General features: G+C 38.3%; 1 protein-coding gene across 2 annotated transcripts in view; it reads left to right on the top strand.

Annotated features, from left to right (window-relative positions):
- The window catches only part of LOC122794052 (mitogen-activated protein kinase kinase kinase kinase 5-like), a 1,947,254-nt gene that overhangs the window by 1,456,013 nt on the left and 465,773 nt on the right, over positions 1-25,468 (top strand). For both annotated transcript variants that reach the window (XM_044062187.1, XM_044062182.1), the window contains exon 15: positions 6,269-6,333. In XM_044062187.1, the coding sequence (XP_043918122.1) occupies positions 6,269-6,333 (65 nt within the window). The remainder of the gene's footprint in view (positions 1-6,268; positions 6,334-25,468) is intronic.

Raw genomic sequence — 25,468 nt, 5'->3', positions numbered from 1 at the left:
TCAAGCAAATAACAGGAAAGTATTACTGACCCTTTGGTTTGAATTTCTTCACCTCCATACACAACAAGTCTTGCACTGCTGGTTACACTGAGTTGTTCTTTAGTTCTCACTTTTGCAAATTTGTCTGATGATATAACATTACACTTTGATCCAGTGTCTACTTTGCACTCTGTGGATTTTCCATTGATCCGGAACATACAAAACACTTCACCCTTGTTAATAAGTTTATCGTATCAACCCTTTCTCCGAGTACTGATACACCATCCACATAGAAACCTGACTGTTTCAGCTCTACTTGATCAAGTTGCTTTTTTGTGCAACCTTTCTTTACAACTGAGTGAAGCTTGCCTGATTTGCAAAACTTTTGGAAATGATTCAATTTTTACACTTATGGCATTGCTAACCAAATGCTAAACACTTTTCTCTTTTAGAGTCATGATTTGAACCACAATTGCGACAGTTAAGAATAAAGCTAGACTTGATGCCTTCTGTGGCAGGTTGAGCGCTGGGCTGGCAACTCGACACCGTAAAACTCAACTGCCAATCATGAGTAGACAGGTGATCCACTGTGGCGACCCCTAACGGTGAAAAGCGAAAAGTAAAAGAAGAACAACAATAAAGCTAGACTTGTGTTTTGCTAACTCATTTTTGTGTTGCACTGAACTGGCGTTGCAGCTTGCACTTTTTCTAGAACTTTCTGGAAAGCTTAGAGCCTTCTTTGGAAACACTGTGGCTACCCCTTTCTTAGGCCTGTTTCTGTTTGCCACATGTTGCATACTATCTACATTTGCTATGGAGCTCATTGAAACCATGCTTTTGTCACTTGTAAGCATACTAGTATATCTTTCTGTAACCTCATGGATCTGACAAATCTCTATTGCTTTATTTAGTGTCAAATCACTGTCACAAAGTAAAATCTTTCTCACTGCACTATTAATGCCACACACAAGTCTGTCCTTTATTAGCTCATCTTTCAAATCACCAAACCGGCATGTTTTAGCTTTGTTTCTCAAGTCAGTTATATAAGCTACAAGCGTTTCCCGATTTCTGATTCCTTGTGTTAAACAAATGTCTCTCTAATGTAATGTTCGTCTGGGGGTTACACATCTCTATGAACTTGTGCTCAAACACTTGGGGTCTTCCCTTGATTCAGTTTGCACAACAATATGGCGATCTGTACCTTCACCTTCGTACTCTGCTGGTGCATATACAAATGAACACTGTCTTTCTGTGGCCTCAGATCCTGCTAGAGTTAGCAAAATGAATGCCCTGGTATGTGCATCTCTATCTGCATAAGCTGCTTGTATGAAAATATTGTACTCTTGTTCAGATGTTCTCCAGTGTTCTGCAATATTCTGATCAAATACAAGTGGTTGAGGTTTTCAAAATCCGTCTGCCATATTAACACATTTCAATGAAGGGTCTTGCAGTTAAGCACAAATATACACTCATAGACATGTGCATAAGTAATTGGCATAAACATGGTTTGCTCAATGCTTTTGTACTTTTTACTTGTATTTTCTCTCTTTAAGCTTATTGGAATTATGCAAATGAACAACTTCGTGGTACTTTCAAATAACTGGACTTTGCAAAATAAACTTCTAGGGCTTCTCGGTGCTCTATTACACTTTGCGAAATAGCTTTTTAGCTGCCTTGATGCTTTACGTTACTTTGCGAAATAGCTTTGTAAATTTCTCGATACTTTACAAAGTTTTACAGAATAACTTTTCAAACTTTTTGATATTTTACAGTGCATTGAGGAACAATTTCCCGGACTTTTCAACACTTTATGAAATCTTCAATTAGTAAAAGCAAAAATGTTAAAGTCATTTACCATCACTCACCATTCTTGCAGAATCGTTAAAGGTAGAAATGCCAAAGTCATTTATTCTCAGAACTGGTAAAGGCAGAAATGCTAAATCATGCACTCTCGAAACTGGTAAATGCAGAAATGCTGAAATCATCAACGTTCAGAATTGGTAAAGGCAGAAATGCTGAAATCATTAACGTTCGGAATTGGTAAAGGCAGAAATGCTGAAATCATTAACGTTCAGAATTGGTAAAGGCAGAAATGCTAAAGTAGTCACTTAGGACTTTATTGATGAAGGCAGGCATGCTACACAGTCATACACCATTACTTGTTAAAGTCGCCTCTTTAAGAAACATTTGAGAACTTTATGATGCAACTGAGCCACTCACAAGCACTGTAATACTCTTGTAATATTTTGTAAAAATACCTTTTATTATTGCAAGAAACATATCAAGCAACTGTACAATGTGAATAAACTAAACTATTGTTGCCCAAATTCAATCTCTTTCAAAGCATTTGCACTTTTTAAACAACCACATGCAGTACACTGAAATGTCCCCAAAATGGCAGTACCTTGCTAGACAACTCCTTACAGTGCAAGAAGTACTCTGTAATGGCGGCACTTTGCAACTAGACACACCCAGTACAAGAACGTTTCTTCAAATAACTATGCCCTGACTGGATTTTACAAGATAGTTGCACTTTGCACACAGTGAACTCTTTGAAATACATGCACAGTAATAAGCATACAGTGTTCATAGGTTGGTACTAAGCTAACTGCCCTAGTGGGCCATTTTAAGCCTTGCCAATAACTCCATATGAGAATCAATCCCTGTACTTTGTGTCTGTAAGGTAAACACCTTAACCATTATGCTAACCTCCCATAAGTACTTTTATACACGCTGAGATACTTTAATTGCACAGTAAATAAACAGACATGAAAAACTAAGATTAAAACAATAAAGAGACGAGAACGTGCATGACACACCAGTTTAATAAATGTTAAGCGCTTTCATAAGACAAGTGTCTAACTTCATCAGAACACCATATTAAAACAATTAATGATTTTTATACATAAAAATAAGTCACATGACTTACAACACCCTCCCCCAATTAACCCTTAAAACAATACTTACAAAGAATACAATACAATAAAATACAAAATTTAAAACACTTGTGGTGATGGACTCAAATGAGTATGTCAGTAAGATGTTATCCATTTTATATAGTGACACCTATGAAGAGGTGTCAATTAATGAGGTGAATATCACATATCATAGGATTGATTTACAGTTAGAAGATTTGATGTTAAACAACCAGATAACCTCAGGTGAATGCGAGTTTCTGAAAGTGTCCTACTCAAGGACCCCCACCATATTCGGTATACCAAGCACCCACAAATTTATTAATGATCCACCACTGAGGCCGATTGTTGATGCTAAAGCCTCTAAAACACTCCTTCTGGCAAAGTGTGTTGAAGAGAACATAAAGGGATTATTATCTGAATATAATTACATATTTAAAGATTCATGGGACTTTTTAACTAAAGTCGCTCATCAATTGTACCATGATGAGTTACTGTTTGTAACTATAGATGTTTGTGATTTATATTTGGTGATACCCATGATGAAGGCCTAGAAATGTTTCACGAATTTTTGAGTTAAACATCCAAGGTTGGATAATGAGAAAGTTCAAACTATAGTAACATTAATGGACAAAATATTGGGCAACAATTACATTATTTTTGAAAACCAATTGTTTCATCAACTTAAAGGGGTGGCGATGGGGGTAGTGTGTGCCCCCACCTTTGCCAATATTGTATTGGCCAACTGGGAAAGCCATTGTATTTTTAGCACAGACTTCAGTAAATGTTAGACTTTGTATGGGCGTTTACTGGATGATATTGTCATCTTTTGGACATCAGGGAGAAAAAGATTGGATGACTTTTTTGAATATATGAATCAAAGCACGTTTCGTAAATTTACTATGGAAGTTGATGTAGATAAACTGCATTATTTGGATGTCACCATTGTAAAAATATAGGGTGGAAAAGAGATTTGAGTCAAATCTCTTTAGGAAAACCTACTTATTCTAATGCTTTGTTACATTATGACAGTTTTCACCCAATACATCAAAAGAAATCTTTAGTGAAAGGGCAATGATGAGACTCGCCCGTATGGTAAGTGGCAAAATAATGTTTAAAAAAAATGCTCAGTCTTAAAAGAAATGTTATTGAATAAGGGTTATCCCCTATGTTTTCTTGAATGTATTATAAGTGAGGTTGTTAAGAAAAGGCATGAGGGGGTGTATGTCCCCCTGCTAGGAATGAACACTAGTGTGGCTAGTGAGAATTCTGTGTTGAATGGTGGTGGGAACTGCATTAATTTTTATAGAGCTTTGATCCTACCCTGTAATTTGCATTTTGATGGTATAAAAAAATATTATTAACCATAATTTTAATAATTTTAGGGGAGACGAAGAGTACCTTGAAAAAAATTGGGCACAATCCTGTGGTGGTATACAAAAAAAGACTTGTGTTTTAAGTTTATTCTTGAGAGATGTTGGAAAGCACCACAGGGTGGGCGTATGAATAAGTGTGGCCATTGCAGCTAATGTAGATACATTAAGGAAGGTGAGGAGCTAGCTATTCCTAGGTGAGGGAGCATTAACTTGAGACATAGATTAAATTGTTTGACTACTAATGTAGTATATATATATATATATATATATATATATATATATATATATATATATATATATATATATATATCATTATGTCAACATTGCCCCTCATTTTATATAGGGAAGACGAAAAATAAATTTAAGATGAGGATTTATCAACATCAGTATGATATACAAAAATTGGATGACAGGAACGCACTAGCCAAACATATTAATAAATTTCCAGCATACTCATTTAAATACTCATGTATTGAAAAAGTTAGTTTTGATCAACGGGGAGGGCCACATGAAGTTTTATTAGAATATAAAGAATTAATTTGGCAGCTTAGAAGTAATGCCACTCTACCCCCAGGGTTAAATGAGGCCATATCTATCAATAGTGTTCTAAAATTAAAAGCTGAGTTTATATTTTCATAAATGGAGTTAGGTGGACAATTTTTTTATTTAGAGAGAAAGTTAAATGAGATTGTAATGTATACAAAATGCAGATATAAATATTTTTACAGCATTTGTGTGCTACAATTAACAGGCAAGGTGTTTTAAATTTTGTATTTTATTGTACTGTATTGCTTGTAAGTATTGTTTTAAAGATTAATTGGGGCAGGGTGTTGTAAGTCGTGACTTATTTTTCTGTATAAAATCATTATTTGTTTTAATATGGTGTTCTGATGAAGTTAGACACTTGTCTTACAAAAGCGTTTAACATTTATTAAACTGGTGTGTGGTGCACGTTCTCGGCTCTTTATTGTTTTATTCATACTTTAATTGCACCCTTGATACAGTATGAAGTCATAGTTATGCCCAAATACAACACTTTCCCAAATACAAGCAGTCGCCTTGCTTTATTTTTGCTTACTGTGCCCTCTTCTCTTTTTTTATTATATTCTTGATGCTCGTTTAAGCCCTTTTTTATGCCCAACATGGTAATGTGCTCATTTTACTCTAAGCATGACCAATTCTGCTTTAAACACATTAGTTCTACCTTAACACACTCGTTTTGCACTCTAGAGCCAATTGTTTTGTCAAATACTTTTATCTTGAACATTTTCTTTACTTAACAAACTTTCTTGTACTTTCCGCTTGCCTGATAATGTTATTTGTGCCCTTGTAATGCCCTTTTTTGCTTCTTTTTGCATCGAGTAAATAATTCTTGTTATTTTTCATTACCTTTAATTCTTTCTGGTTGTGTTTGCACTGTTTTCTCTTGGTTTTATCTTCACTGTTCTCTTGGTTTTACCTTCACTGTTATGTTTGCATCTCATGGCTCTGAACGTTGTTCTCATTTCCATCCCGGTTCTGACACATGTCGCTTTCGTGTTAGTACACGAATAAATGAGTCTTTGTGGGTTCTGCTTAAGTAGTTCTATTCTGTACAAACACATCACTGTAAAGGTTTATTGACTATGACTTAAGTAACTTATATACAAACTAATTACTGCAATCATACATGCTCAATCACTGGCTGCTTCTACAAAATGGCACTAGGGATTGCATGTGTCTAGAATTTATACATGCATGCATAGCCTCACATCCTTCTTAAAGACAGAGCACACACACATGTTAGAGAAGGGCAGTACTAGTACTATGGGAAGGATGGAAGCCATGTTATCCATGGGATAGGAGTTCTTCCTGCAGGAAATAGTCTAGCAATTGTTTCTGAGTACATTTTTTTTCAAGTAGTATGTGAAGCTCTTATAATTACTGTATTCAGGAATACATTGCATTATGCATAAAGTATGAATAATAAATATATAATAAATGTACTTTTAATTACAGGACTACAAAGTAGAAAGCAATTACCCCAGTTCGAGAAATAGTAAAGGATCTTGCAGCAGTACCAGGTAAAAAGTTTGCAGATACAACTAAAATATCAAGCATTTATATCCTGCTATTCTGTTATAAAAGGTCGATGACAAAAACAATTTACTGTTGCCTCATTTTATTTGACAGATGCTGAAAATGGAAATCCTATCACTAGCTGACTCACAAAATGTTTGCTGGGATTTGCATATTTGTTTGACTTTTGTGTGAACTAGAGCTTGTCATACATAAACTTAGGGATGTATAAAGGGTAAAGTCTTTCAAATGGGTGCAGGAGTGTGAATATCCAGTTTCAACAAATTGTTATATATCATTCAGAGGTCCTAACAGGTGACCAAATGAGGGGTGACATTTGTACTACAAAGCAGTTGAAAATACTTGCATGTATTGTTGTTCTACTCTATTGCTAATATTTTGATAATTTATAGGTTTTAATATGAAAAAATGAATGTGTTCTGAAGAATGACGATTTATATTTATTTATTTATTTATGATATATATCAGTTGATTGACTGATGTCAGCTTGGCATCAAGGAGTTATAAACTCTGATTGCATAGTCTATATAAAAAGCTTAACTTTATAATCTTAACCTACTTAAAGAATCGCCATGGCTAGAAAGTAAAACAAAAATCATATTTTTGTCATTTTGGATGTTCTGTGCTATTCTAATGTCTTATAGGATCATAGGAAGTTACTAGGCTATGGGCCCTGAGGACCTTATAAGCCTAGCCAAGAGTTTAGCCCATGCATAGACAAATCAGCACCCAATGCCCCTGTCCAGCAGGGACACATGTGGAATCCCAGGGATGTATTTTCTATTTCCCATCCAGTTATCCAGATTGCACTTAAAAAGGGGTAAAGAGGTACAGTGCTTGATGTGGAGAGGGAGTTTATTCCATAGATGGGGGAGTCTCTGGGACACAAATCTGTCCCACCGGTAAATCCTATTGCTGTCACAGACCAGGTTGAGGCAGCGTGTGCAGGTTACTCGAGTGGAGCTTAACTTGCGGATATGTAGCAGCCCCATCAAGGCGGGGTCCAAGATCGCCTTGTGTGCCAGACAGAGTTCACCTCTGAGGAGTCTGTATGAAACAGAGTCAAGGCAGAGGGCTTTTAGCTTATCTGTATATGGTAGATTTTTGAGACTCTGGATTCTCCTGGTGAGGAACCTCTGTGGTCTCTCTAGCTGCTGCATGTGCTTTGCAAGGTACATGCCGAATGGGGCATTGTACTCAATAATGGGCCTTATAAGGGAAGAATACAGGGATGCTATGACTTCCTTGTCCTTGGTTGAGATACCCTTACTTATGAAGTGGGCCATGTAGAAAGCTTTCCGTACAATGGAAGCAACATGGTGGTCAAATTCAGGCTGCTATCAATCTGGGTGCCCAGATCCCTGATGACTGACTGCATGCTTAGAACGTTGTTATTAATGTGATAATTTGTGGAGACATCTCTCTCTCCCCAAAGGGGATGATGATGCATTTTTTTGTATTCAGCTTGAGGCCATGGTTCTGGCACCAGTCATTTGCTTGGGTGAGACCCTCTTGGAGGATGTCTACGTCACTGGGGAACTGATGACAGCTCCCAGCTTGCAGTCATCTGCAAACTTGGTCAGCCATAGTCCACTGGTTTTGGCCTGTACCTCAGAAAAGTATATCCCAAATAAGAGAGGCCTCAAGACCGAACTCAGGGGTACGCCACTCGATACGGGTCTACTACTTGAGGTGGCTTCCCCTATTTTGACTAGGTGGGTTCTATCAGTGAGCCAATTGGCTACCCATCTGGTAACATATGGATTGATACCTAGTTGAGAGAGTTTATCTGTTATGCCCCAGTGGAGAATAGTGTCAAAGGCTTTGGCCAGGTTAAGATAGGCAGTGTGCACTGTCTTCCCCTCATCCATGGCATTGGTGACTGTCTCAAAAAAGTCAACCAAATTTAACAGACATGACCTCCCCTTGACAAAGCCAAACTGCATGGGATCAAGTGTTTGGAGGTCACCAATGTCCTTGTTTATGAGGTCCATGATAATCCGTTCCATGGCCTTGCAGATCAGACTAGTTAGGCTTATGGGTCTATAATTTCCTGGATCAGTGGACACTCCACCTTTGTGTATAGGGATGACAGTGGCTGTCCTTCACTCAGCTGTGACAAAACCAGTACTCAGGCTTTGGTTCAATAGGGTGCCTAATGGAGCTGCAAGTTCCTGCCTGAGTTCATGTAGGATGCAGCCTGGGATGTTATCAGGTCCCATGGAGGCTGTATTTTTTGCCTTTGAGAGAGCAGTGATGATCTGATCCTTAAATATAAGGGGAAGGGGGCAGGTACTGGGAATGTTCTGATTTACTGATGGGGGGACAGAAGGGTGAAATTTTCGCTGAATCTGTCAGCCTGCAACTTTGCTATATCTACAGCATTTGTATATGTGGTGTCCTTGACCATCAGTTCTGAACAGATCTGGGTGCTACCTTTGAGATTATGGACATATGTGAAGAAGGCCTTATGACTGTCTCTAGTAGGTGTGGCTAATTTGGACTCAAAGTTTGCTTTGGAAGATTTCACTAGTCCTCTTATTTGCTTGTTTAGGCCAAGGAGAGATTGCTTCCAGTTGGGCACCTGCTCCTTCTTGGTCCTGGTCAGCAATTTTTTTCTTCTGTTATAGAGTTTATTTGTTGCAGATGTTCACCAGACAGGTTTACTCTTCCTTGCGGAGGATGATTTAGTCCTGTCAGGTATTCCCAATTCCATGCATCTATATAAATGTTTGTATAGTAATTTGATATAGTTTTGGATGCTGGTGCCAGTTCCTAGAGAGGGGGAGGGGCTGTGAAGCTGTTTATACCATCCCTCAGGAGGCTGTAATCAGCTTTGGAGAAGGTTTTTTGATTGACCCTAGCCAGAAGGGGGTCGGGGGAGATGGTGACTTCAAACGTGACCACTTTATGGTCAGATCTTACAAGGGAGGATGATACTACAGGTATGCTGCAATGGCTACTCATGTTGGTTAATACCAAGTCCAAGATATTATCACCTCTTATGGAGGCATTGACTAGCTGTTCCAAAGCATTTGCATTTACAAAATTGAGATGTTATAGATTCTGATTGCATAGTCTATATGATTGACAGACCACAATATTTTTCCAGAGATGGCCTGCATCTGTCTCACCTGGGCTTCAGGATTCTGGCAAACGCTCTTGCCTCCCCTATAGTGCCTTTTTTAGGAAAAGTGATGAGGTTAAAACTACCAACATAAAAATTTCAACAAAACACAAATTAAAGGTCATGCTGCTAAATGCTAAGAGTCTAAACATTTAATTTTGTTTTATAATAATCAAAGACAAACTGATGAGATGGACACAGTGCCATGATTTTTTTTTTTGGAAAATTATTTCCCAAAATGCACTTTTTGCCCTAAAAATATGAAATTTGTCAACCATACTGTTTTATGTAGATATTCTTTGTATCTACATACAGTGGCAGTATTCAGAATTACTTTATTAACATTGGGATTCTATGAACCAACTGTCTGAAACTTTTTCCAGTGGCCTTTATAGATTGAGTCTGGTGTCATGTATGAAATATTTTGCAGTAGAGTCTTTCTTATTGAGCTGCAAATTAATGCTTAATTTTATTTTTTTGAAAAAAGTAGGAAAGTTTCTTTTGCTGGTATCATGTTTATTCACTTTGAGACCACATTAAAACAGGTGTGAATGACCAAATAGTCAGTATGTTTCTGGTCCCACGGTGAGGGTGGGAGGGAAGGCAGCTCTGTAGCTCTAAATGACAGCAATCATTAAAAGAGCTATAAGTTTCCTAAATGTTCAGAAGGTTTATGTCTTCAGGGGAGGAAAATCATATCCCTAAATGGCAGTAACAGGAAAAGAGTAAGGGGAGGAACAATGGTCTGCAAACACCGTGCTAAGCAGGCTTTTTGAGGGCCAAAGCCATTACCTGATGAGTAAGGTAAAGAGCATTTAGTAAGATTTTATTTAGTCACAATGTTTTCTGCTTTGGAAAAACTGAATGAACGAAAAAAATGACTCAATTATATAAGATAACACTGCAGCTGCATAACCATGGAAGAAGCAGAAAGTCCACACAAACTGAATCACTGCCAGTCATACCTCTCATCTTCTTAGAGCAGGAAGTCTGGGCAAAGCCATACATAAAAGTGGAACACAGGCCCAAAAATAGGGACAATTTTGAAATATTGCTCTTACAAACTTAGAAAGTTGATAGAATAACAAGTTCTGCATTAGCGTGAATTTTCTGAAGGGTATGGAGTCTGAAACTTAAATTCCTGTCATTATTTTCTAACTTCAGTCTTTAATGATTTGCCACTAATTTGCCAGAAAACTACAATTTTATTTAAAATGGACCAAAAATATGAGGCAAAAATCGGGACACTCTGCGAAAATCTGTACAGTTGAGAGGTATGCTGCCAGTGTGAGAAAAGAAAATGTACTGGCAGTGATTTCCTGTACAGAACAACAGAACAACTACTGGTGATTTAACTCAACAAATCCATGTCTATGTTGAGCTGTTACCATTTAAGGCTTCCTATCAGATGTACAAGAACAAATTGAAATTTAAACTGCACATCTAAACAGCAAACTCCAAAACTCATTGTAAGATTTTAAAGCATTTTGCATGAGGCAGAGCCCCCCTGTGCCACTCACACCCATTTTACTTGCATATACTAACTCTGATATCTCTGTAGCTTTGAGGTGGAGGAATACTCTAAAATACCACAGGCAAAGACTTGGTGTGTATTCCCCTAATTTGCACTTACATTCCATACCTCTAAGAATCACTGTTACTTGTCCTTTTTGGCATGAATTGTAATAGGAGTGTTATAAACAAACTTTCAGCATCAACGTGTAACTCATTTTACTGCACCACTGTATTCAGTAAGAAAGCCAGAAGAGCGGGGGTTAGAATCTGCCCTCAGGTTCTGATATGCAGGCGGGAGTTGTTGATGTCACTCTGGGTACTGTACCATCTCTAATTGTGCTGGATTAGTGTAGATAAGAAACTGTGTATTAGTTAAGTAATTCTCAAACTATTAAATTAATAGTTTGCCAATTAACTGACTAATGCAGAACTATTTATCTGGTTTTCTGTGTTTGGAAGCTATTAGACATGATCTTTACGTATTATTTGATTACAGTCATCTGAATCAATATCAGTAATCAAAGCAATGTAAAATCCAGTCTGAAAAAATACAGAAAATATATCAAAGCATACCTTGACTAACAGAAATCATGGAATATTCACTTTTAGTGCCCCCCAGGACCCACCTCAAAAGGATTATAATGCAGACAATTGCAGTGTTTTCAGAAGCAATCAACCACTTTTTCATTGATGCAATCTTTGTTTTCAGTAATATTGCTTGTAAAGAGACTGTGGCATCTTAACACACCCCACCTAATTATTTTACTTGATAATGACGTGTGCTTCTTAACTCAGTAACATCTATGTGGTGTGAAATGTCACACCTCTAATAGAGTATTCCAGAGAACTTTTGTGAAAAATAAACTTAGAGCATAAGATAAACAATTATAAATAGTTTGTGAACAATAAAAGCTATTAAATTGTACAAATGTTCTTTACAGTTATAATTGTCATTGCCATCAAAATATTTTCCATAAATACTGTAATATATTATAATGCAAAGATATATTTTATACACTTTCACAAATTCTTGTATCTTGAAAACTATACAACCTAAACATGTGTTGTTAGAAAACATTTTTGTTACCCAGACATAAGATTTCACAAGACAACAAAACATTCCTCTATATGTGCATGTTTACTGAGATATTCATAGAAATTTGAAAACACGTGTTTAATCGTGAATTAGCAATAGAAATAATACTGGATATCTTTCAAGATGTGCAACTTACAGAGCAAATATTAGCGTTTTCTTCAACATGTAAAGTTTTGCCTATTATTCAGCCATTAGTAAATCACTTGACTTTTGATGTATTGTTTTAATATGGAAATATTGCTTATTTTCATAATTACTAATAACTAGCAATATTTAAAGGTATAGCGAGATGTAAACTGGCATTTTCATTGAATTGTCCTGTCTCCAAAATTGGTGTTTCACACCATACATCTCAATAAAATGTAGGTCACTCAGTTATGAACATATGAACATAAATATGAATAATAAGTGGAAAAAAAAAAGATTAATTTCTCCCCTGCAGGACATCCTAGATTAACAATCTGGATGTCATTTTCAAAAAAAAAACAACTGAATACAAGGCACCAAAAAGTCACAAGTAACAAGATCCAAACTGCCCTGGAAAGATGGAAAACAACAGTTTCATACTGAAATTGGTACACCTTGTTTGCTGTAGCATAGACTAGATCCAGGCCTGCTGAATTTAGCTTTGTTTGTATGCTTGTTGTTTGTTTATTTCCCTGAAACGCTAATTCCACCTAAAACACAGCCTTTTAGCACTTCTGTGGATCCCTAGTGATATCTGCATTGCTTACTGTACTTATTTCCTTGTTTCACTTGAAAGAAAGTTACTGTTTGTCGTTTTTGCATTTAAATTACCTGTAACACATTGCATTTAAGTTACCTGGCACTTGCTCACTAAAGCAATTATATAAGTCAGCTCTAAAAAATTAAAAGCACTACACCCTCACAAACTCCCCTTGAGTACCTTGTTCCCCATTGGCCCTTTTTTCAATTATAAAGGAATTCCCAATACTATTCTAGCATGTCCAAAGGTCAGTTGTCAATCTCCTCTCCGGTCCAGCTGGTGAATCTGGGAATCTTGAGGCAATGTTACAACTGCCTCATGTACACAGACAACCCTCTCCTCCTCCCAACAAATTCCAACACATGTGAGAGATGCAACCATATAGCCAAACTGGAGGCTAAGCTCTCTCAACTCAGTACTGGCGTAACCAGTCAGGAGGAGAAGGAAACCACACTCACTACAATTCCAGTCTCACATAGACCTACCATGACAACAAACCAAACACATAAACACACAAAACATACTGAGGCTCTAAATAAAAATCTGCCTAAGCAGCAGAGACCTCCAAAGCAGCCACCCAAGCAACCGCTACCCCAAAACAAAACACGTGCAACACATAGCTCACAAAGCCAGTGTGCCGAACAGTCACAGCCCTTAAGGCTAAACAACACACCTTATACACTTGTAATAGGTGACTCTATCGTCAGGCACACTGACGTCCCGCTCACCAGGCTGAACAAGGAGAAGGTCACGGTGAGCTGCCTGTCGGGCGCTAGGATCCGCCACATAACACAAGCACTCAGGTCACTCCAAGACAAGTACAAATATGACTCAGTCATTGTCCATGCTGGTGTGAAGGACCTGAGAAATACCTCCCTGGACTACATGAAAAGAGACATAGAGGAGCTCTCTGAGCATGTAGCCCAGGCCGGTATGACCCTGACCTTGAGTAGCATCTTACCCTCACCAAGAATGATGCCACAATATGAAGACAAGATGATCAATTTCAACAATTGGCTTAAGTATTGGTGTCATTCAAAGGGGATCCAATGCCTGTCAGCCTGGGATGACATGCTCGACAAGCCACGATGCTTCGCTAGGGATGGCTTGCACCTGTCACCCCTGGGCTTTTGGATATTTTTTAGGCAAGGCTCAAAAGACAAACCCACCTCCATAGGTATCACAAGGGATAAGAAACTAAGAGTAATGCTACTCAACGCCAGAAGTCTAAACCTCAAGATGCACGCACTCGAAACTCTCCTTAGCATGGAGAACATCGATATCTGTGCAGTAACAGAAACCTGGTTCAAGGCTCCCGAGAGCACCCCAGCACTACCAGGTTGTACTTCATACCATGCTTTTCGGCCCCAAAACTTGGACCGAACCACAAAAAGAGGGGGAGTATCAATATTCGTCAAAGATACCCACACCTCCAGGTTGGTGGCACAGCACGAAGCATCAGAGACTATCCATGTGCAACTAACAGTGGGTAAAACTGCCTTCCAGTTTATAGCCTGCTACAGACCACCCTCCCAAACTCAGGAACCCCACTCAGCCTTCCTGAGAATACTGGAAAATATGAAGGTCTCTCCAAACACCATTATATTGGGCGACTTCAACTACCCAAACATAGACTGGGAGCATTACTCTTGCTCCAACACCCTAGCACAAAGGTTCCTAGAATTTATAAACTCAAATGCTATGGAACAACTTGTTACCACTCCCACAAGAGGGGAAAACATACTGGACCTGATCATCACCAACATGGGGACACTATGCTCCAGACCAGAAGTGTATCCCTCACTGGTAAGATCAGACCATAAACTAATCTCACTGATTATTCACATCCCGACCCCACCCCCTGCCCAGAAAACCACAGTGAAAAACTTCTCTAAAGCAAATTTCACATGCCTCAAAACTGAGGCGGAATCCTTCAAAGCCCCCGGGCCTGTGGAAAATACTGCCCAGACCGCAGAATCCTTTATAAACGCATTCTATGAACACCTTCAGGAATGCATGGATCATGCAATCCCAAATAAAACCAAGACCCAATCCTCCAAAGGCAGACGTCCTGTCTGGTGGACCCCAGCCATAAACAAACTATACAATAGAAGGAGGAAGCTACTACATGATAGAGCAAAATCCCAAAAAGGGAAGGCATCTCTGATCAGTATTAGCAAAAAACTACGGGCACTCATAAAATCGTCTAAGGCCAGCTTTGAGAGAAAAATTGCACAGGACACTAAGGATAATCACAAGGCTTTCTTTAGTTATGTTAGGAACCTGGGTGGGAATTCCCAGATATGCTCAGAATTAGTCCAAAATGACAAAAATACACCGAGCCCACAGACATTGCCAACATCCTAGCTGACAGGTTCAGTGCAAACTTCTCCCCTCCCAGCAAAGGGCAAATATCTATCCCAACAGAGTGCTACCCCCCTGACATCTCAGATGCTCAGGTAAGAGCCGCCCTCTCCAAAGCAAAAAACACAGCATCAATGGGACCAGATGGTGTCCTGGGCTGCGTCCTACATGAACTCCAAGAAGAGCTAAACCCAAACATAAAACTACTGTTCAATCTTAGCCTTACTACAGGATATGTACCCAAAGAGTGGCGTACAGCAACAGCGGTCCCTCTCCACAAAGGTGGTGCCTCAACGGATCCTGGAAACTATCGCCCCATAAGCCTGACTAGCTTGGTCTGCAAAGCTATGGAAAGGATCATCATGGACCTCATAAATAAAGATATTGGGGACTTACAGACACTGGATCCTACTCAGTTTGGCTTTGTTAAGGGCAGATCCTGCCTCTTAAACCTGGTCGATTTCTTTGAAACAGTCACCAAGGCCATTGACGAGGGGAAGGTGGTCCACACAGCCTACCTGGACCTCGCAAAAGCCTTCGATACAATACCCCACTCGGGCATTATAGATAAGCTCACCAGCTTAAATATAAACCCCTATGTCACTAGATGGGTTGCAAACTGGCTCAAGGATAGAACCCACATGGTTAGAATTGCTGGAGCCATGTCATACTCCAAACCAGTTACAAGTGGCATCCCACAAGGCTCAGTCCTGGGACCTCTCTTGTTCGGTATATATTTCTCGGTGGTACAGGCCAACATGGAAGGACTGTGGCTGACCAAGTTCGTAGATGACTGCAAACTGGGCGCCATAATCAACTCTCCAGCCGACACAAGCATCCTCCAAAAGGGCCTCATAGAAACAGACAACTGGTGCCAGAGCCATGGCCTCAAGCTAAATGCCAAAAAGTGTATAGTCATCCCCTTTGGCAAAAACAAAGTGCCCACAAATTACCATATAGGTGGTAATCCATTAAGTACAGAACAAGTCATTAGGGACCTGGGGACCCAAGTTGATAGCAATCTCTCATTTGACAACCACGTGGCCAGAGTGGTTAGAAAAACATTTTATATAGCCCACCTAATCATGAAGGGATTCACATCTAGATCAGGGGAGGTCATCGTGCCTCTTTACTCATCCCTCATCAGGCCCATAATTGAGTAAAATGCCCCTTTTGGGATGTACCTTACCAGACACCTGCAGCAACTAGAAAGACCCCAAAAGTACCTCACCAAGAGGATCAAAGGGCTCAAACAGATGCCATATGCTGCCCGGTTAAAGAAACTCCAGCTCTGCTCAGTGGCATACCGCCTGCTCAGAGGCGATCTGTGCCTGACGTATAAAGCCATGTCCAACCCGGAATTAATGGACATGCTGCACCTCAGAAAATCCAAATCCCATCGAGCTATGCGCTCGAGAGACTTGAACCTCAGCACTGAAATAAATAGGACATGCTGGAGGGACAGATTCATAACCCAGAGGCTCCCTTCACTCTGGAATAAAATCCCAGTCCAGGTTAGGCAGAGTCCCACATTGACTCTCTTCAAGAGGAATCTTGATGAGTGGATGGGAGATCGTAGGTTTACCCCGGCTATCAATTCTGTGTCACTGTTAGACAGAGGCACAGTATACTAACCTCAAAAAAAGGCATAGCAAAATTAATTTAAAATGGGTGGCGAAAGCCAAACACACTCTGGCTAGGTTTATAAATGCCCTAGGGCAGATAGCCTAGTATGAACCTATGAACAGCTTCAGATGCAGACAAAAAACATTAACCCAACTTTTATACCCCTGTCATTATTCAATTAAAGCAGTAAATTTAGTAATGTAATCAGTTAAAATAAAACACATGTTAAAATGCTGTTAAAAAGCCATTTAAAAACTTTTATAAAAAACATACTGACAAATACATCCTAAATGTTCATCTGCAAAACCATACATTTATCTAGTTAAAACAATATTTAAATAGTTAAAAAATGTTTTTCATGAACCCTAAAATGCATGGATAAAAAGTATATTAATATGTATATATATTTTAACAAGTTGGTGAAATGCTAGCGAAGTGCACCCTTTTGTGACATATGCATGCCATTACATCCATTTTCTAACCTTAGCAATGACATTTTCATCAGACTTTAATGCTTACCCCATAAGAGAATGATGCCTCATAATATTGTTATTTCCTAAGTGAGAAGTTGCCAGTTGTTAAAATGTTTTTTGTTCTTCTCTATATTGCAGTTTGGCTGCTCTCATTTTTAATGATGGGGCAATGGAAGTATTCTCATTCAAACATTCAAACCAGGTAGAACAGTGGCCTGTAATGTTATTTGCCACCATAACTTCATCTATTTGTTTTTTCCTTCAAGATCCCCCTTCTTATTTCCTTTCTTACTTCTTCTAAAGCAAAAAATGTGCCATTTTACATTCCCTCAAGTGTTTATATAAAGCATTTGTTTCTTTCTTGGTTTGTATATCATTAATAGTGTTTGTAAATCCTTCTCCTCAGCTTACGTTTTGTTTTCCCTATGTAAAAAGAATTGCATTCTTCACAGCTTGTGAGGTAAATTAACCCAGAAGAATTACAATTTGAAAATTAATTGACAATTATTAACTTATTCCTACTAGCTAGGAATATTTTTTCTTTGTTCATTATGTAACGACATTGTGAGCACTGCACACACTTATAAGTCCCTTTCTTCCTTCTAACCACCTTATTATCTTTGTGGTCATCTTCTAACAAACATTTCAAATTTTGGGAGTTTTTATAAACCACTTTTAATGTCTCCTTGGGAATGCCCCCTAAATCAGTGAACCCCGCAAATCTTTCCCACACCGTTTTCATAATTTTCCTAACTAAATCAGCACTAGCATTACATTTTAGTACCACAGCATTCCCAAAATCATCTTCGGATCCTGTACTCAGTCCTGTTTGATTTGTTAATAACTCACCCAAAATAGGTTTGAATTTTTCTTTCCTACCTGCATTGACTTCATTTCTAACTTCTTGGATCATCTCTATCGAATAACCCCTTTCCATAAATAATTTCTCCAGTAATTCACTCTCTTCGACATAGTCCTCATTTCCAGAAGTCATTCTGCTTGCACACACATATTGTCCCTTAAGTATGTTCCTTTTACAATGAAAAGGTGCGCACTGTCAAAATGTAGGTAGGAACTGGAAAATGTGGACTTTATAAAAATCTTAGAATTACATTTTTATCCTTTTTATAAATTTCTACATCTAGATAGTGCAGCCTTTCATGGGAAAAATTGTGTGTAAAACCTAAAAATGTAATAGTATTTTTCAAAAGAGGTTACACATTCTTGTAATTTCTCAAGGGAAGCCATCCATAAAATACATATGGCATCCAAAACCCTTCTGTAGAGTGTCCAGCAACTTGAATAAATGGACAAGTGTATGTTTGCCCTTATGCTAAGTGCTAGGGATAGAGAGTCACAGTGGGGGATGAAGACAGTAAAAGTTGCACATGCCATAACATGTATATTGCCATTTTAAAATTCTAACAAGCTGTGTTAATACAGACTGTTCTCAAGAGGTGTTAATTTTATGTCAGAATTATTTAGGTTGATAATTTAACAGAACATCAGGTTAACATCTGAAGTACTGCTCTCTAAGACCTCACAGCCAAAATATTAACACTTAGCATTGTTTTGTAGTTGATATGTGTGCATAAAGCATTCTTTCACATTTAGATTTAAAGTTCAACAAAAGTTTTACACTAAGGGCCAGATTCAATAAAGTCTACAGTAAATGTGCACAATGTGTATTCAAGAACATTCTTATCACATTTCTGTGTCTTCTAGTCCCTCAGAAAGATTACACTAAGTGTACATGTAGCCTACACTTTGTGGTAACCTTTTTGAATCCCTCCTGTCAGTATTTAAAGCTGCAATAATATTAGTAGGAAAATTAAAATTAGGAGGAAGAAGGTGTGAGTTATGTTTGTGTTGTCTTTTCACTCAGAACAGTGTACACTTAGTGCAGGCATTATTGAATCCCACCCTACATTTATTTAGATTTCCTAATACATTGGGTATTATGTGTTTATTTCATTAACTGAACTTAAATGAAAAGTTAGTGGTGCTTTAAAGGTTCAGACGTTTATCTCTGAACTGCACTCAGAGAAGTCTATGCTGAAACCGTGTTGAGATACAGGGTCCTATACAGATCAGTTGCCATGGGTTGTCATCATTCAATGCACTACCAAAAAGTGTGCAACAGATTTTTTAGTACTGTACAACAGAAATGGAAAGTTTACAGTAATCTTTTCTTCCTCTTCCTATTATTGCCAGCTCTTTATAACACAAGATGGATGACATTCCAAAAAATGGAATGTATTCTGTCAGGTTTTCCTCATAAGTTAGCATGAAAAACCCATCAGCTGACCTAAGCAATTTAGTATCCTGGTATAGCCCCAGCATCAATAAGTCTACAAAATAATTCTCACTTAAAAATCAGACATCTTCAAAATTCAGAGAATGTGCCTTCCATGAATCTTCAACAGTCAGCTGACACCAGACCAATTTCTTCTCCCATACTGTTTAAAGTCCCTTCTTGCTATCTTCATCTTCATGCCACAGCTGTAAAATAAGCTAATAATGTCATTCATCTATGATTAACTGTGTCCTGTAGTGTTTAAGCTATTCATCACTATATGGTAAGATGATACTTTGCCCTATTTACCTGAGCTGGTATATTGTCTTATACAGGTATTGTAACAGAGTATTCTCTTTCTAAAAAAATACTATATCCTTTGTTAATATTTGTGTGCACTGTTTCAAGCTAACTTATACAATCAGCAATGTGTACAGACACTCATCACATCATATATTACTGCTGCTTGAAACACCTCAGTTTTGTATATGCAGGTTCCCTATGGTCATTACCTCCAGTCTGAGCCCATCTGATTTCATCCAAACTGCACGTTAATTCATAACATTTTATGTTTCCTATTAGGGCCACTCTGCATGTCAGCTGCTAGTCATAAGAGATACTGAGAGAGGAACTAGCAGTCAGTTGCTCTTCATCTTATTTAAGTTGTAATATTGAAGTATCTGATACAGTAATCGCGTAGTTTCACTTACCTAAATATCTGATTAGGTTGTTCATAGCTACTACTCTGCAGTCCATGGAACATGACTCACTAACTCAACATATATTTATGTAGCATTGTGGTTTATGTCAACACTATACTATACTCTGTGGTTCCTGAATTGTATTGTGTCCAACTATTTAACCGTGTGTACATTTGAGTACTCAACTCACTATCTCTTTATGAATATCAATGAACTTAATATGGGTGTAAGTATAATGTAAAATGTTTCTGTTTATGTTACATTGTTGGGAGCTTTTCTCCCAGATTCCTTCTGAAAATAGAATTTGCCTAGCATGGCAAAAGTCAGTTAATAAATGAAAAATAAAAAATTCCTTTTGGTTCAGTGTGCAAAGCCCCACTCAACACAGTCAGTTGATAAATGATAGATATATTTAATCTTCATCCACGTGCTCTGTGTAAAAAGGAAACAATAGTTTTTTTAACCAGAAAATGTCCTATTTCAGAATAAATTTTATTTATTTAATTTAGTTTACTGGGAAAGTCCCCATTTTTAGTGGATGCCCAGAAAGATGCATGTCTTTGGAATGTGGGAGGAAACCAGAGCACCCAAACAAAACCCATGCAAATACAGGGAGAGCATTCAGACTCTGCATAGAAGGCACCCCAGTCATGAATCAAACCGGAGAACATTTTGCTGTGAGTTTAAGAAGAAGCAAAAAGCTCATGTAGTACCTCAAGTGACTTCAGGTGAAGAGAAAAGGTTTTGGCTGCATGGACACACACTGGTTTTGTCTTGCTGTGAATTGGCTACACTAACCACTACACCACTGCACCACCCATAAAATAAAAATAAAGAAAGAAAAACAAAAATAAAACAAATAAACATAGTTGTCCTCAAACAAGTGCTATCTAAATGTTTTATTTTAAAGATTTGTTCATCCAACCAGGGTAATAGACAGGTTTTTCCAGTTTGTGCTCTAAGTTGTAGTGCTTGTGCCTCTGCCCCGTTGTTCATGCTGCCCCACCCCTTCCCATTTTAACCCACCCAGACTTTGTGACCAGACTATCCCTGGACCTCAACACAAACAGTAGCAATCAGGAAAGTTAAATAAATAATGACTCTACTCTTTCTAGCCCTCCACACAAGGAATAGCAACCTGAGTGGATCCAGATGCATAGCAAAGACGTAGCAAGCTTGTGTCAAAATTCACTTATACAGCCTGGGGTACGGAAGCTGCCAGGTATCCTTAAGCTCTGATTGGCTAGATGTTATTATGTTTGAAAGGTAGCAAGTTGTTAACTGTGTGTGTGTGTGTGTGTGTGTGTGTGTGTGTGTGTGTGTGTGTGTGTGTGTGAGTACGTAATATTCTGTGTGTCCACCAAAAAAAATGTCAGCTGTATTTTTTTCTCACATGTAATCTGCACCTGACAAGCTGGGTCTACAGTAAGGTATAAACCATTCCAGGGAAGCTAGGTCTATATCAAAGTACATTGATTTTTTTCACATATGAACACATACTGACACTGCCCCTGACAAGCCAGGTCTGCCATTAGATACTCAAGCCTACATACACCGCACACTTACTACAGGAAATTAGAGGAACACTGATTAACCTACATGATATCTTTGGGGTGTTGGAAGAAACAGATCACATGGATTAACCCATGTAGAGATAGAGAAGACATGCAGACGTCACACAGAAGAAGCCACAATCAAAAACACAATTGTAGGCAAGCACTGTGAGATGGCAACACTACTCACTGTGCCCATGATCTGTTGCTAAATGTCAGACTGTGGCACCAAAGGCCACTGGGGCCAGTCTTTAAAAGGCTATACTTCTGTCCTTCAGAATGTCATTACAAAACACAAGCAAACTAATTAAAATAACAAAAAACGGCACAGCTCAGGAGACGAATCTTCCGTTTAATACCAAAACTTGAAGCGTTTTCGTTTGCACCAAAGCAAACTTATTCAGAAGTGAAAAATCATTTGCTCCACATCGCATTTAAAACAAAGTGGAAGTGACGTATTAAAACTCGCATTTAAAGCAACATTGTTACTTAAAGCTGTACACAAATACTATTATATTTAAAAAGCTAACACTGTAGATTCCAAAACCAATGATTAAGATAATTAAACTATCTGATATAATAAGTGAAATTAGCTTTAGTACAGTAAATTATACTTTAAAAATTATACTAGGTATTGCTTCACAGTCAATAAAGATTAATAAAAAAATTTTGATAAAAATACTCGATCCAAATAAACTGCCATAGGGACACCAAACATTAAATAAATATCAGGATATGCACATATTAATTTACACATTTGTAGAAATTAAAGCGGAATGTCAAAGCAACTACATGTTTGAAAATAAATCTCAAACACAAGTGCCACCTTTCACCATCATCTTCTTAAATTTTTACATTTCAATATACAACTGATGGAACACATATCATTAAGCCCTGGAAATTTGTAGGCGTTCAGCCTTATCTGCCAAGCAAGTTCAAGTTCCTCTAAGTGAAGGGGGACTGGGCCACCCCTTAAGGGTTGGGATACCTGGTCAATGGCCATATATATAAATCTGTGCCCTTGACATAAATAAATATGTTTTGCCAAGGCATTTTCCAATTTTAATTTAGAAATTGCATATTGGTGTTCATACACTATATCGTGGAGCCTATGCCCCATTTTCCCACTATAGTATGCTGGACAGAATTTACATCTGGCTAGATACACAACATTCTTAGACTGGCAGTTAAATCTAAAATTTACCCTATACTGAACTTGGTCTATTGTAAAGGAGTTGGTAACTTCTGTATACCTACAAATACTACAGGACTCACATTTAAACATTCCTGTAACTCTTGGAGTACCTCTACCATGTACTTCCAATAAGTTTTTAAGATTTCTCCCTCTCCTGAAGGTTATATTAGGGGGCCTTACTTATCAAAAGTGAAAGTTGTAATAAAATTCAAGCATGGTTCACTGTTGTTAGGTATTAGACTACCACCATTAAGTTGGGTTTGAGTATCATTCCGTGATGGGGAGTTATGAGTAGGGGATATATTCAAACCGTGGGTCTTAACACTTAAAATAGGGTATAAACCCTGTCAAGTCTCTTGTGACCTACTTCCTCTATAAGGCTATCTAGTAGATTCTGTGGATAACCATGGCCCAAGAACATAGACTTAAGGAGCTGGTATTCAACCAAGAAATCACTCTGTTGTGAAATAATGTGTGTGGCCCTTACTAATTGGCCCTTCACAATGGAGCATTTCTGGTGGAAAGGGTGACAGCAAAACACAACACAAACCTAAGACTGAAATTCTGTCCTCAGCGCTTTTGCCACAGCACAGTTCTGAATGACTTCACAGCTTTAGACACTAGATCTTAGCATTATGGCCACTGCACTTTACAAGTGAAACAAATATATTTCTAGTGAAATATCTAGTATTTAGTATTTATATCTGTAATAACTCTGGTGTTTTTCTCCCTGGGCCTCCGCTGAAAATTGGATCAATCTCAGTTGGACTTTCCCCATAAACAAAGATAGATAAATAAATAAACATTTTTACTTTTGACATAAGAAAGACTTACATTTATTCTGGCATTAGTTTTACCCAACCTTTTGGCAGAGGTCAAATAGCCTCTGGTGGAAAGCATACATTAGAGAGATATTTTACTTCTACTGTGCCTGGCAGTTGGCGCAGAGGGTTAATTCAGTTATTTCACTTTCTGCAGTACAAGGGTTTGATTCCCCAAGCCCTCATTTGCTTACTGAGTGACCTTGAGCAAAATCAGTTAATTAGACATTGCTCCTGTGTCACCCCTGAAAAGGGACTGTGTCCATATCATCATGTCCATACAAACAAACTGCAGCACTCATAGAAAAACAGAGGGGCTTCTTTGCAAATGGAATTAATAATGACCACAGTTCTTTATGTTGTGTTGTTACCTTAGCCCCCCAAAAAATATTACAAAAGTGTATTTCTATCAAAATAAGAAAAGGAATATCAATAATTATTATCAAAGCAAGAAAATCAAAAATATACAGATGCTCTACCCAGATTTTTAAATCAACATTATTGTAATTTCCAGCAAAATAACAGAAGGAATTAACATAAGACTTCATATGCTCATGTAAATATCTTACGTATAGTATGTTAGCAATTGTTCTGAAGCTTTTCTCCCCAGGCCTCCACTGAAGAAATTCACACACACACACACACACACACACACACACACACACACACACACACACACACACACACACACACACACACACACACACGCCCCACAGAAGTTATCATGAATTCGGCTTCTAAAGCTTGAATTTCAAATGACTGTTTTGGTTGCTGAATTCATGATCTTAATTTAGAGAGAGAGATAGCTGTACAGTACTCCGACATTACAGTACTGCATTACAGCTAAATAACCACTTATCAAAACAATTAAAACACAAGTAAAAGGTATAATGAAGAATCACACAAATGCATTCACATTGCAGTAAATACTTACTCTATCTACTGAATAACAAGTTACCAACTTGCACACCCCAAACACAGTTGCTCACGTGTGCTCCTGGATGCGTACGCAGCTTGTCTCTTCATCTTTAACTCATTATCACCTCTCAGCTCTGGAACATCACACCTCTAACAGCCTGCACTCATTCAAACATCACACCTCTAACAGCCTGCACTCATTCAAACATCACACCTCTAACAGCCTGCACTCATTCAAACATCACACCTCTAACAGCCTGCACTCATTCAAACATCACACCTCTAACAGCCTGCACTCATTCAAACATCACACCTCTAACAGCCTGCACTCATTCAAACATCACACCTCTAACAGCCTGCACTCATTCAAACATCACACCTCTAACAGCCTGCACTCATTCAAACATCACACCTCAAACAGCCTGCACTCATTCAAACATCACACCTCTAATAGCCTGCACTCATTCAAACATCACACCTCTAACAGCCTGCACTCATTCAAACATCACACCTCTAACAGCCTGCACTCATTCAAACATCACACTTCTAACAGCCTGCACTCATTCAAACATCACACCTCTAACAGCCTGCACTCATTCAAACATCACACCTCTAACACCCTGCACTCATTCAAACATCACACCTCTAACAGCCTGCACTCATTCAAACATCACACCTCTAACAGCCTGCACTCATTCAAACATCAC

Source organism: Protopterus annectens, chromosome 1.part0, assembly GCF_019279795.1.
Source record: "Protopterus annectens isolate FY-2018-M chromosome 1.part0, PAN1.0, whole genome shotgun sequence".
In the NCBI taxonomy this organism is placed as follows: Eukaryota; Metazoa; Chordata; order Ceratodontiformes; family Protopteridae; genus Protopterus; species Protopterus annectens.
This window is presented reverse-complemented; position numbering and strand designations above follow the sequence as displayed.